Genomic DNA, 11,927 nt, shown 5'->3' with positions numbered 1-11,927 from the left:
GTTAACAGTTTACATATATACATGCATATATATATTTACTAACAAATCGAAAGCCTTTTATAAAACCTTCGACACACATTCCGCTGACGCTCTAACCACAATTTAAAACCTGATACGTTTTGGTTATGACTACACATATGTATATATTTCTTATGTTCATATTCGCTGGAGGTCTTACACATATAGTTTGTACAGTGGAACGACTGCCAACGGCTTCCGGTCGCTCATGTCTCTCTCTTTGTCTGGGACGTGGCATCCCGCTCGTTTCCAAGTTTTAGTTTCAGACAAAGCGACCGGATCTGGGATCTGGGATTCGGGGTCCAACAGGCTGGCGCCTTCCCCAAACGTAGTCAATTAGTATATACACGAACCGATGCAACTTATGTACATGGAACAGGTTTCACAAAAAACACGCTAAAAGCATTCTTAGTGCACGGGCTTATCCACCCCAGCGATGCTCGTGGATCCGATCGCCAGGAGTTTTACTCCGAGGGGTGCTCGCTCCACGCCTGCATTGGCAGGGGATTGGTCTAGTTTTGATTAATATGTCTCATTTCTGGGATGGGAGTTGCTTCTGCTCCTCCTCCTCCCCGTAGCAGCGCCGCTTGAAGTCGCCGAAGAGATCGGTGCGCGGCTGCAAACCATGCTGAAGGTAATCCACGCTCACCGTCTGTGTGGTGTTCCTGCAAAAGTAAACTGTTAGATGACTGACTGAGACCCATGCCAACCTTTCTCACCTGGTCTTGGTGAGCACCGTGCAGCCGTGCTCCATCACCATGGTCAGGGAGTAGAGCGTGGCCAGGTTGCACACGCCGTCTGGCTCGTTCAGCTCGATGTCAGGCAGTCGGATCTGTGCCTGCTGCGGATCCTGCAGGAATCGGGCTATGCGCTCGTTCACGCTCATCTTGATGCTAAATCCTGGTCGCTCGCCGTTGATGCGGCGACATCCGGCGCGGATCTCACGCACCTCCTCTCCCACAGCCTGCCCTGGTGGCGACGAGGAGAGGAACGGATTCGAGGTCTCGCCGGACATCTCACTCTCGATTTGCCGCGGAGCCGAAATGGCCCCATCCACATTCGTTTCCATTTCGGAGCAGGCGTTCAAAATTTCGATTTCGATCGGTTGAAAGCGGGACAGATCCTGTAGAGATTCCGGTGGCTGGGCCGGAGATTTTGGCGGAGGCTCCATTGCCGACGCCCCCGCCTCGGTGCCGGACATCAAGGTGTCGTCCTCGCCGATTGTTTCGTCCGATCGAATTTGAGGCAGCATTGACTTCTTGGTGAGCTTTCTCTTCGGATCGTACCTAGCTCCGGGTCCGAATTCGTTCCCAGGCCAGTCGGTCAGCTCATCGTCGCCCTCGCGGTCGGTGTCGTGCCGCCGATGACCACCCGCTTCCGCCTCACTGTCCGAGGAGGAGCTCAGCGAACTGGAGCTGAGGAAGTCGTAGAGCTCGCTGCAGTCCATGGATTGGGCTTGTGACTGCATCGGGGGCTGTGGCAGCGTTTGGAAGCGACGACGGCGGTGCGTCTTGGGGGCGATGCTGCCGCTGCTGTGGCCGGGCACCTGCACGTGGCCCTGGGTCTTCTTGCGCAGTAGCGGAGCAGCTGGTGGCGAGCTCAGCAGCAAGGCGTCAACATCAGCTACAGGGACAATGGTGTCCATGCTGAAGGAGCTTAGGTCGGGTTCGCCACTAGGCGGGGGCAGGCTCTTGGCCACGTCCGTTTGCTTGGGCAGCTCCTCCATCTCATGGCCCTTCTCATCTGGCTGCGGGCCCTCCGACTCCCTGGCCCTGTTGTCAGTCTTTCGGGTCGGCGCGGCTTGCTGGCCTTGGGCAGCCATGCGGTTGATCTTTGAGAGCAGCCCCTTGTTTAGAGGGAGCAGGCGATCGCTGAGCGGCTTTGACGTGGAGGAGTAGCTGCGCGGTCGCATCCGCTGCTGCAGGTGCTGCTGCTGCATGTGATGCTCCTCCAGCTGCGGATAGGGCGAAGCGTACAGCTTGGCCGACTCCTGCTCGTGGTAGCGGTCGCGGTTGGAGCGCTTGCGCTTGCCGCAGAAGAACAGATGCGAGCGGTGCCCGGCAGCGTCCATTTTGAGCAGGCGTTTGCGTATGGTTCCGGTGGCGGTTCCGCTCAGCATACCGGGCTGCAACGGCGACTCGGTGAAGCTGTGTGATGTGTCCTTACTGAACTCAAACTCCATGGACATGCGCTTGATCTTTCGTTTTCTCCGTGAGTTGGGCTTGTAGAATCTGCGAGTTGGGGGGCGAGTTAGTGGTTAGTGGCCGTGGACTTCAGAAGGACAAGTGAACCATTTTACCTGGCCGGACTGAAGGTGGTCTCGTTCAGCGAGTCGGACTCTAGGGCGCCCGTGCGACCGGTCAGAGTGAGTGGCAAACGGAGGGGCAGCATCGCCTGCCCCTTCTCGTCCGAGTCGCTGGCAGGCAACTGGAAATTGTGCGTGTCCAGGCCGTCGACGTTGGCACTTGGGTGATGTGTCTGGTGGTGGTGTCCGTGGTTGCCCAAGGCGTTCAGGGTGTCCGTGGGGCTGCTTGAGGAGTCCTCAGTGGGCTGGGGGGCGCAAGCTGAACACCCAGCATGGAAAAGTTACCAGTTACCGATCGGAACGAAAAAGGAGGCGATGGCGACTGCTACTTACGCAGATTGCCCGTGGAACGTGTCCTGCGGCGCGAGCCCCACCTGCCGACGCCACTGGCCCTATCCATCAGCGAGGTCTCCTCCAGCGCCAGAGTCAGGTCATGCGAGAATTGGTCCATGGCCACTGTCCGCGGTCCTTGGTCCTTGGTCCTCGGCCCGTTGCTGTCAGAGCATTTAAGTTAGCTTGTTTACCAGGCCCTCTTCGTGTTCGTTCCCGTTTCGCCTTTCGTTATCGGATTTCTATTTGCTGTCGATAATTAGCAGCGACACACTCCCCACTAAGTAGGGACACGCACCCAAAATAAATTTTTCTGCCAGGGCTGCCAGCTTGGTTTTTCGCCGTTAAATCACAGTTTTTTTTAATGGCCGACGCGGTGAATTGACTGAAGCGGGCTTTTAAACGAAGTAATATAATTAACATTTGAAATTGCTAAACTTAATTATATTTGTATCAGGCTCAGCCTGATGTGCCAACTTTAACAATGATAAAGTATAAATCAATATATGTACGTGTAGTGATAACAAATAACGGTTTGTTAAAAGCCCGCCACGAACAAATGTAAGGCGTCCATCTTGCTCTTCGCCTCAACCTGTGGACGGTCCACGCCGGTTACCTGCGCCAGGCAGTTCACACAGTTCCACACAAAGCGGAGACGGTGCCACAGATGCACAAGAACAGGGGGCACTTGCTGCTCATGCGCCAGGCGCAGTCGCTGCACCTCCTGGCAGAGCAGCCGTCGCCGCTGGACACGCCGCAGCTTCAGCTCCAGGATGCGCCTGTGGAAAAAGGAGAAGGAAGAACCGATACGATCACTGGCCGTGCAATCAGTTCCACCCAATACCTTCGCAGCTGCGTACAGGCGTTCTCGAAGTCGTTCACCCGCATCCTGGTCAGGATTAACTGCTGGCTGATGTCAAAGCCCCGGTAGCACAACATCACGCCCCGTGACTCATACAGGTCCGTTTTGTCCTGTCTCTGAGAACAGGTAACCCAGATAAAGAAGCAGCTCCACGTAAAATTCCACTTACCAGATCTTCCAGTTTTCGGTTGCGCTCCTCCAGCTCCTGGATGCGCTCCTTGGCAGCAGCCAGGCTTTGGCCCATTCTGGCCGTGGCTGCCATCTGATGCAGAAGCTCCAGCCGCTTACCCTGCAGCTCGCACTGCGCCACCCGCAGGCGCTCCTCGCACACCTCGAGCTGGCCGTCCAGCTCCGCCTGCTCCACGAGCAGCAGCGTCCGATCGACGTCCAGGCGCAGGTGACGCGAGCGCACTATAGCCGCCAGTAAGGACATGCCGGCAAGGCACTGGCCCAGCGACTCGTTCAGCTGCTGCCGCTCCTCCGGACTCAGTCCTTGACAACTCGTCCGTAAGAGCTGTCCGTCGGAAAGCGGGTAAGTTACTAGAGCCTCCTACTGATAGTTGCCCAAAACCCTACCATTTGCTGGTGGCCGCCCATCTTGGTGGCAAAGAACTTCAGGCCCTCGTCAAGCAAGCGTAGCGATTGGACGGCTTCCTGGGGATCTCGACCCGGAGAAGCCATCGATCGGAGTTAATGTGCGTTAAACTAGGAATTTCGATATTAACGCAAAAAGTCGGTTCAGCTGAGTGAAAGGGGGCTGGTTAAATGAATGAAATATGGCATTTCCAGTTCGTATCTCCATATATGACCGCACGCTCGGTGAAAACCAAGGAAGCGGATCAGGGAATAGTTTTCAGGCCCAGCAGCCCACAGCTCGATATGCCATCAAAGCGAAAGTGCACAATTTGAGGTGGAATTACACTGTCAAAATACTTTATTTAGCAAAAATAATCCAACATGACTTAAAAAAATACATTTGTGGCAAGGGGATAAAAAGCATTCATCGTGCGCCAAAAGCGGCAAACGCGGCAGGAACTCTAGGAGCTTCCCCCGAACTACAAATATCAATATACACAGATAAGATGACACCTTTCAGTGCGTTGCATACGAGCATGTAATGAATACTCAACGATTGCATGGATATTTAACAACAAATCTCAATGGTAATACACACGGAGTTCCTAGCGGTTTTTAGCGCACCTGGGGCAGCGGCTCGCCGAGCTTCTTGGTCCACTCCTCTCTGGTGGCGGGATCGGCGACCTGGCCTCGTCCGAGGCACTTGCCCTGCGAAATGAGCTCGGCAAACTGGGCCACGACCGGGTCGCGGCCACAGGAGGCCACCGCCGTCACCGTGTCAGCCTCGTTGATGAAGTACGCCACGAACTTGAAGTCCTCCAGGCTGCCGTCGACGATGACCTCCTTGTAGGAGCCGTGGCCGGCGTACCGGATGCCCTTGCCGAAGATCAGGGTGAAGAAGAAGGGCACGGCCTCCAGCTTCTTGACGCCGCCGCACATGTTTACGGCTGCCACGCGTCCGTGGTACTGGGCCAGCTGGTAGTGGCCGATGTTCACGCGGTCGTGGGCCAGTCCGTGGATGTGGGCGTTGGCTATGTCGCCGCCCACGTAGACGTCCGGCACGTTGGACTCCAGGAAGTCGGTGACGTCCACGGAGCCGTTGCGGTTCACCTTCACGCCCGACTTGGCCAGGAACTGGGTGTTGAGCTTGGAGCCGGTGCCCAGAATGAGCAGGTCGCAGGGCAGCCGCGTGCCGTCCACCAGCACCACCTCGCTCACCGCGCCCTCCGCGTTGCCCACGATCTCCGCGATGCCGCTCTCCATGCGCATCGTCACCTTGTTGTCCTCGAACAGCTGCAGCACCCGCTGGCCGATCTCGGCGCCAAAGGCGGCCTTGAGCGGAACGTTCTCGCGGCCCACCACCGTGACACTCTGCACCTTGGAGACCAGGCCGGCGGCCGCCTCCAGGGCGATGAAGCTGGAGCCCAGGCACACGACGCGCGACTCCGGAGTGATCGCCGCCAGAATGGCCTTGGTGTCGGCCAGCTCGCGGACAGTGCGCACATTCTCCAGACCCACGCCCGGAATGGGTGGTCGGAAGGCGGAGCACCCGGTGGCGATGTAGATCTTGTCGTACTTCACCACGTAGCCGTTGCTGCAGTGCAGCTCCTTCTGGGCCGAGTCCAGCTTCTCGGCGGCCACTCCCTGCCACAGCTCGATGTCGTACGCCTTGTAGAAGTCCTCGTCGCGGAAGCGCAGCTGCTCGATCTCGAGGCTCATGGCCTTGGAGATCTTGACGCGGTCGTAGGGCAAATAGTCCTCGCGGCATACGAAGATCAGGCGGCCGGTGAAGCCCTCCTGGCGTATGGTCTCCACGGCCACGGCGCCGGACGGCCCGCCGCCGACCACAATGAACACCCGCTGGTCATCGGGATTGCGTCGCACCATGTTCTTGAGGCGCTTGCTGTTGACGAGGTCGGACCGCTTGGCGCGAAGCATCACTTGGCCCTCGTTGCCCACCTCCACGCGGTAGCAGGGCAGCGAGTCGAGGCCGGGGAAGTCCTCGATGTCGCCGGTCTCCAGGTTGAAGCAGGCGCCGTGCCAGGGACAGCGGACGCGGCCCAGCCCGAGGGCGCCCGTCTGGAGCGGGGCTCCGTAGTGGGTGCACTTGGCGCCCACCGCCAGCAGTCGGTCGTTCTGCTTCACCAGCAGCACGCGGTTGTCCTCGTCGAAGTCCACCTGCTTCATCTCGTTGTTCTTCAGGTCCGCGTAGTTGCAGTCCACGCCGACGGCGCTGGTGTACTCCCAATCCGGGGAGGAGGCCTCTGCTTCGGTGGACATGGTGGTGCTGGGACTCTGGTTGCTGCACTTGGACTGATAGGAGCCGACGGCGCCACCTGGCGAGGCCATCATGCAAAGAAAAGGGCAAAAGAAACGGCGATTGAGATGCGATAACGGGAGTGTGTAGACGTCTGGGTACATAAAATTTTCCAGTTTCTTTAGGGTTTTGGGTTCGGGGGAAAGGGGAAAGTCGAGCGCCGCTTGCTGTTTAGCTGTTCAGGTAGAAACGAAGATCATTCAAGAAGATGCCTCGCTCGCGTTCGGAACTCTTGCTGGGACTGCTGGCGATCCTGGGCTCCGTCCTGGCCCGCCCGCACCTCAGCAGCTTGCAGGAACTGGAGCTCAGTTCGCTGCGCACGCACAAGCAGCTGCTGCAGGCGGAGATAGCCCGTCTCTTCATGGAGCAGCCGCCTCGGGCGGAGACGCAACTTCTGCTGGACGACCTGCAGCTGAGGGACCACCAGCTGGGCCTCCAAATAGAAAACCTCGAGCGGATCTCCAAGGGCGAGACTGGAGAGACCCAGAGGCTGGCCATCAACCTGACCGCCGACTTCGAGCACCTGCAGCACAAACTGGACGATCTGAAGCACCAGCTGGAGTTGCTGGACGGACGCTTTGCCTCCCAGGGAAAGCAGGCCGAGGGACACGCGTCGGAAACAGTTCCGCCGGCGGCTCCCGGACTGGGCTCCTTCCTCTGGGGACCCCTACTGAGCATGCCGGAGTTTCCCCAGGGCAGTGTGGCCAGCGACCAGCAGCACAATCACAATCACCACCACCATCAGCAGGACCAGCTACAGGTTCCGACTAGCCCCTCCATTATCAAACGAGTGCTGGACATGCTTAGGCCGTCCGTGGGCGTGGCAGCTCTCCGGAGTCGATGGGCTGAGTCGGAGAAATCGACTGGAACTGCAGCTGGCATTGTGGCGGCCAAACCCACCCACCCACTCAGCGCCGAGGAGCTTCTGCCCAAGCTGCAGGAACAGCGCAGGTTCCTGGATGACGCCATCACGCGATTGGAGCTCCTGGCGGCCAAAAAGGGCTCCAAAAAAGTTTGAACTCAAGAAAACCCTACTAAAACGTCTACTAAGATTGAGCAGATCGATCAATAATAAAAACAACCAATTTTAAATCGTTGCACAGCGGATCAATATAAATTTATTCACTTTGCCACAGCCAAGAACTATCGTATAAAACACCATTGATATCTGATAAGATCCTAAAGACATTTTAAACTAGTAATAGATACTTTATGTCTAAAACCACTCATATTCCTATCATGTTAAATTTCGGTGATAGTACTAATTTTACTCGCAGACCAATTACTCGTACTCACGCGATGAGGGAAGACTATTGACAATCGATGGCAACCTGACCAAAACAAAGCACATCTTAGCGACAGGGGCCGATCGATTGACCTATGCGACCTTCTTCAATGTCGAAGCCCAAACTTTGCAACGTCATCAAGAAAAGCGGATGACGACGAGGAAAATGAAACACCTGTAAACGTGTGTTCCGCTCTGTTCTAGTCGGTTCTGATACGGCTATAATGTCTACATGCCCTATCTCGAGTGACTCTGCTATGATGTATGCATTTTATATCGCTGATACATCACCGATAAGGCTGGGTTTTTTTGTGTGGAAGAACGGGAACTAATCGGAGATCAAACATTCGGGCCCTCTACTTGATACGTGTGGACTAATATCACGAATAGCAAGTCATTTTAAATACGCATACGATGTGAGCAAAGAGAATTTCGGTATACAAGATGTGCATAAGAACAAACTAGTCGCCAACAAAAATTGAAACTATTCGAAGGTTTCAAATGAGTTTAAACTATGAAATTAGGTAATACCTGGCTGGCATACATATTACAATTCAGTAACTTGAAGTCAAAATTCGGTGCTCTACTACACACTTACATATTACCTCTTTCAAATCTCATGTCTAATTAGCAATGATTCGCTAGCACAGCTGGGTTTCCCACACACACTCAACCACAACATGAATGCAAAACCGGTTGGCCTTGTCCAACTCAGTGAGTCAACAACCAGCCCAAATTGTACTAATAATAACAATTGCACGAGAACAAGTTTCACATAAGTAATTTGACTCACGAAATCAGGTATTGCCGAAAAGGATAGGCTCGAGCTAAGAGAATGTCCCGCTGTCTAAAGAGCTGGACTGTAGAACGCTTGAACGGCAGCACTCAGCGCTGATGAACGAATGAACTGGAGACCACCGCTGGAGTCGCCGATTTAAGCGAACTGGGGGCCCACCAAAGAGCGCAAGAGCGATAGGCAGAGAAAGAGGCATAGGCGCAATGCCAATAGCGGTGACTAACATAAGCGGTGTACAGTGGAAATCGGTTGGCACACACAAGGGTAATTTGATCTTTAATTACCAAAAACTGTGATTTCGCTGTGTTTAACTCAGGATTGACATAATTTAAGGGCCTAGAATTTTACAACTTAACTCGGTTAGCAAACCCCAAGATTTTTGTTTCGTTTGAAGTATTTTTCGTGTAAATATCTACTGTGGCAATGACGAAGCCGTAAAGCGAACTAGCGGCTCGCTGTCGCTGTCGCTGTACACATATCTTTCTCAATTTACGACTTATGGCGATGGGGCAATTATCTAGGATCCCCGTCCCCACTCCGGTAACAACCCTCTAAAAGCGGCTCATTATCATTCTCCTAACCAATCCCAAATTATTAGCCTTGTTCGATTGGTAAAGGGAACACGGCGATGGTGGCTATCATATCATCTACGACATTACCACAGCGTGCGATGCTTCAAAGGCTAGTAGGAAAATTTTAAAATCGCATTCTTATCCTGTGACGTAGATTGGGGAATTACTTTTCGCTAACCTGATTCCGTTCGCAGCTCGAAATGCAATATTTTAAAATTAAACACAATCCCTTATAATTACCTGTAGATTTCTCTTTTTTCGGCGTACTGCCCGTGGTTTTGTACTCCTTGCAGTTGATGGCACCCATTTTGTGTAAGCGGCGCTGGTGCAAAAGGGGCGGAATTGAGTGGGCGTTGAGTATTCTCGAAGTTTGTCTGTTTTGAGATTCGTTTCGGAAATTTCCAATTAAAAACGTAATTCTCAATGTCCAGCAGGAATACGATTTTACCTGGGCTGGAGCTCAATTATCCTGAAGGGGTTTCTGATGCCAACTTGCGTTTTGGCAAAGTTTAGAGCTGCTCGATAGGGTTGCCACCTAAAAATTAAGTTCGCAGTTAGGAGCTTTGTCTTTCCACTTAATAACAATCAATCAATGTGCTAAAGCGCGTTATCAGTTAGTTATTCAAACGAGCTTTAATCATTTCTTTGGGTTTATTCTCCAGGTGGTTGACTCATCATCCGCCGATGATTTTACGGATTCCTGAACGTTTTTGAGGCGCACATGGTTCAACAACGCGTTCCCCTTCACCACTCACCACTCTCACCAGCAGGAACAACAATAACAAAAACAAAACAACTGGAATTGCGTGGACCGAGATGACGGAGAGCGGGACCGAGAGAGCGTGCAACAGGTCTGTGCCGAGATGGTCCAGGAGCGCTGGAACCAGAGCGTGGGAGCAGCGCAGAGAGCAATGGAATGTAGCAGGAGCGAGCACGTCCGACGCGCGTGAACTGCCAGCCGCGTATGGCCCGCAACTTCGGCGCTGGACGGCATGGAACTGGAAGCTCGGTGCCTCCCTATCACACACGCACACACACCCAGGCTGTGTGTTCACCAACAAACGCGGCCAAGATGGTGGGACCGGAGTCCTTTGACTGGGGTTTCTCAACAAATGAGTTCTAATATTTTTTTTTTCATTTTTGCACCACTTACTAATTTCGCACCCTAACCCAGAGTAGCTGAGTGTCGAACTCTTAACAAAGATTTTAACTAGTTGTGCAAGTGCAACAGTCTTAAAGGTTGAACGGATTATTTCGAATGCTACCAATGAAATACTTGAATTTGTATAACAAATTTTTATTCCCACCATTAGTACCCACTTTTTAAACATTGCCGATGAAGTAAATTATTTTGTTGGCTGCTGGTGTATACCATACACGCTCCACTCCCCAAGAAGTTATACTTCTGATTTTACTAACAAAAGCCTCGCGACCTTGCCGCCGTCGCACTTCACTCCCAATTAATCTCCTCCGCGTACCTCCTTTCACTAATCCCCACTTGCTTTGCGCCTCGCCGTCACTGGCCAGCACAATGGCCAGCGAACCAAAAAATAGAGTAACACATATCTAGGCCTTCGTCGCGCCTCAGGCCAATAGACTCGTGTCGTGATCCACCTGTTGCCAGTTTCCCCTGTGGCGCAGTCTTTGCCGGCAGAGTTGCATCACCGACAGCGGAACTAGAACAAGGCCTGATTGTGGTTTTCATGACTACGAGTGGAATAACCGGGCTGAGTAAGTATTTTTGAAGTCTTAGTGTAGCTACTTTCATAATTAATTGGAAAAGGCATGTTTCTTTAGCACGTTATAAAGACCTATTGATAAATGTTGAACTTACAGATACGAGCAACTTTGTTGCCCTGCACTAAACAAGGTGTTGATATTGTGTTATTTATAAGGTACATTCTGTGCCTTTGGATTTGTTTGATTATTTTTCGATGAACACAAACAAAATAGTAAGGAAAAGTGTGCCTCTGGTTTTTTTCCCAGCAGAATGTTTCAATAAACTACCAAAGCCCTATTCCAATTTAATTTTATCTTCAGGTCGAAAAATGTTATCTAAAGTATACTGGAATTTAACCATGTCAATTGTATCTACATCAACCCCTTAAGCCCCATTTCGTCAAATTCTGGCTATGGTAAATTTTGACACCCGACAATTATGAGTTCGACGCGCTTTTATCAGACTCTGAACATTGCATCTAAGCAAATGGTTTTCTAAATTTTATTTAATTTTATTTTGGTTCTCTTTTAATAACTTGCTAAAAGCGAAACGACTTTGCACTTATTCCAGTTTTAAAAATATTGAATAGACAAATATATAATTTTTACTATTCACGCAAGATTTACTTGGCTTTTAAGGTCTAAAAGGAAATGTTAATCCCTTTTTTTGATTTTCTTTCGTGCCACGATATAAGTCATGTCACGCTTCCATTTCTAACACAACGCACGTTCACAGATAAATAAATCTCCTAAATACGGCATGTACTTACTTGCATTACTGTACTGGCGGAAAACACATATAAACACAAATGCAGTACTACTTACCCAGCCATCGCAAGTTATGTCATATAATATATATTAAACTGAAAGTCTAATATCATTTTTTTTATTTCTTAAGTTACAGAAGCCGGTGGAAAACATAAAACTTGTTTGCAATTGCCTGTTCAGGAACCAGTTCGAAAATGAGCGCGCTTTTAGTGGGACCACAATGCACGACAATTCCTGGGAACCAAGGGGCGGGCACACTCGTGAACAAATTAGAGACGCCGATCCAATTGAAATCCGAAGAAATGACATTCCGGTTTTATCCTAGCCCTGGAAATCCGGTGACAACACCTGCGAAAAAGTTGACATATAACGAGCCAGA

At 51.9% G+C, this 11,927-nt stretch overlaps 4 protein-coding genes across 7 annotated transcripts; 1 reads left to right on the top strand and 3 right to left on the bottom strand.

The window, feature by feature from the left end:
* Positions 1 to 117: 117 nt before the first annotated feature.
* LOC108097157 lies at positions 118 to 2,899 on the bottom strand. The gene is made up of 4 exons (XM_017199283.2): positions 2,657 to 2,899; positions 2,318 to 2,582; positions 738 to 2,249; positions 118 to 683 (listed from the first exon to the last, which is right to left on the bottom strand). Exons 1-4 carry the CDS (start codon positions 2,772 to 2,774, stop codon positions 551 to 553), a joined length of 2,028 nt encoding a protein of 675 aa, XP_017054772.1. The 5' UTR covers positions 2,775 to 2,899; the 3' UTR covers positions 118 to 550.
* A 176-nt stretch (positions 2,900 to 3,075) lies between these two features.
* LOC108097162 lies at positions 3,076 to 4,262 on the bottom strand. The gene is made up of 4 exons (XM_017199292.1): positions 4,092 to 4,262; positions 3,685 to 4,029; positions 3,498 to 3,631; positions 3,076 to 3,432 (listed from the first exon to the last, which is right to left on the bottom strand). The coding sequence occupies exons 1-4, from the start codon at positions 4,194 to 4,196 to the stop codon at positions 3,192 to 3,194; spliced, it is 825 nt and encodes a 274-aa protein (XP_017054781.1). The 5' UTR covers positions 4,197 to 4,262; the 3' UTR covers positions 3,076 to 3,191.
* Positions 4,263 to 4,431: 169 nt separating this feature from the next.
* LOC108097158 (apoptosis-inducing factor 3) lies at positions 4,432 to 11,716 on the bottom strand. Of its 4 annotated transcripts, none has more exons than XM_017199285.2 (4): positions 11,606 to 11,716; positions 9,510 to 9,596; positions 9,302 to 9,435; positions 4,432 to 6,427 (listed from the first exon to the last, which is right to left on the bottom strand). In XM_017199285.2, exons 1-4 carry the CDS (start codon positions 11,611 to 11,613, stop codon positions 4,707 to 4,709), a joined length of 1,950 nt encoding a protein of 649 aa, XP_017054774.1. In that variant the 5' UTR covers positions 11,614 to 11,716; the 3' UTR covers positions 4,432 to 4,706. The 4 variants fall into 4 exon arrangements, with proteins under 4 accessions (XP_017054774.1, XP_017054775.1, XP_017054777.1 ...); XM_017199286.2 differs by lacking the exon at positions 11,606 to 11,716 and adding an exon at positions 9,817 to 10,062; XM_017199288.2 differs by lacking the exons at positions 9,302 to 9,435; positions 9,510 to 9,596; positions 11,606 to 11,716 and adding an exon at positions 8,487 to 9,254.
* On the top strand, positions 6,456 to 7,500 carry LOC108097163. Its single transcript, XM_017199295.2, has one exon. The coding sequence runs from the start codon at positions 6,617 to 6,619 to the stop codon at positions 7,424 to 7,426; it is 810 nt and encodes a 269-aa protein (XP_017054784.1). The 5' UTR covers positions 6,456 to 6,616; the 3' UTR covers positions 7,427 to 7,500.
* Positions 11,717 to 11,927: the final 211 nt, after the last annotated feature.

The sequence above is a fragment of the Drosophila ficusphila genome, unplaced genomic scaffold (assembly GCF_018152265.1).
Source record: "Drosophila ficusphila isolate 14025-0441.05 unplaced genomic scaffold, ASM1815226v1 contig_198, whole genome shotgun sequence".
Lineage (NCBI taxonomy): Eukaryota > Metazoa > Arthropoda > Insecta > Diptera > Drosophilidae > Drosophila > Drosophila ficusphila.
Note: the sequence above shows the minus strand (reverse complement) of the source record. Positions and strands in the feature narration are given on the sequence as shown.

Coding starts and splice junctions, on each gene's coding strand:
- LOC108097157 (XM_017199283.2), bottom strand. CDS start 2,774: ATGGACCAATTCTCGCATGACCTGACTCTGGCGCTGGAGGAGACCTCG. Junction 2,583..2,656: donor ACGTTCCACGGGCAATCTGC/GTAAGTAGCAGT, acceptor CTGGGTGTTCAG/CTTGCGCCCCCCAGCCCACT. Junction 684..737: donor ACGGTGCTCACCAAGACCAG/GTGAGAAAGGTT, acceptor TTACTTTTGCAG/GAACACCACACAGACGGTGA.
- LOC108097162 (XM_017199292.1), bottom strand. CDS start 4,196: ATGGCTTCTCCGGGTCGAGATCCCCAGGAAGCCGTCCAATCGCTACGC. Junction 4,030..4,091: donor TGGGCGGCCACCAGCAAATG/GTAGGGTTTTGG, acceptor TCCGACGGACAG/CTCTTACGGACGAGTTGTCA. Junction 3,632..3,684: donor ACCGAAAACTGGAAGATCTG/GTAAGTGGAATT, acceptor ACCTGTTCTCAG/AGACAGGACAAAACGGACCT.
- LOC108097163 (XM_017199295.2), top strand. CDS start 6,617: ATGCCTCGCTCGCGTTCGGAACTCTTGCTGGGACTGCTGGCGATCCTG.
- LOC108097158 (XM_017199285.2), bottom strand. Junction 9,436..9,509: donor ATAATTGAGCTCCAGCCCAG/GTAAAATCGTAT, acceptor ATCTCAAAACAG/ACAAACTTCGAGAATACTCA. Junction 6,428..9,301: donor GAAAAAAGAGAAATCTACAG/GTAATTATAAGG, acceptor TGGCCTCGCCAG/GTGGCGCCGTCGGCTCCTAT.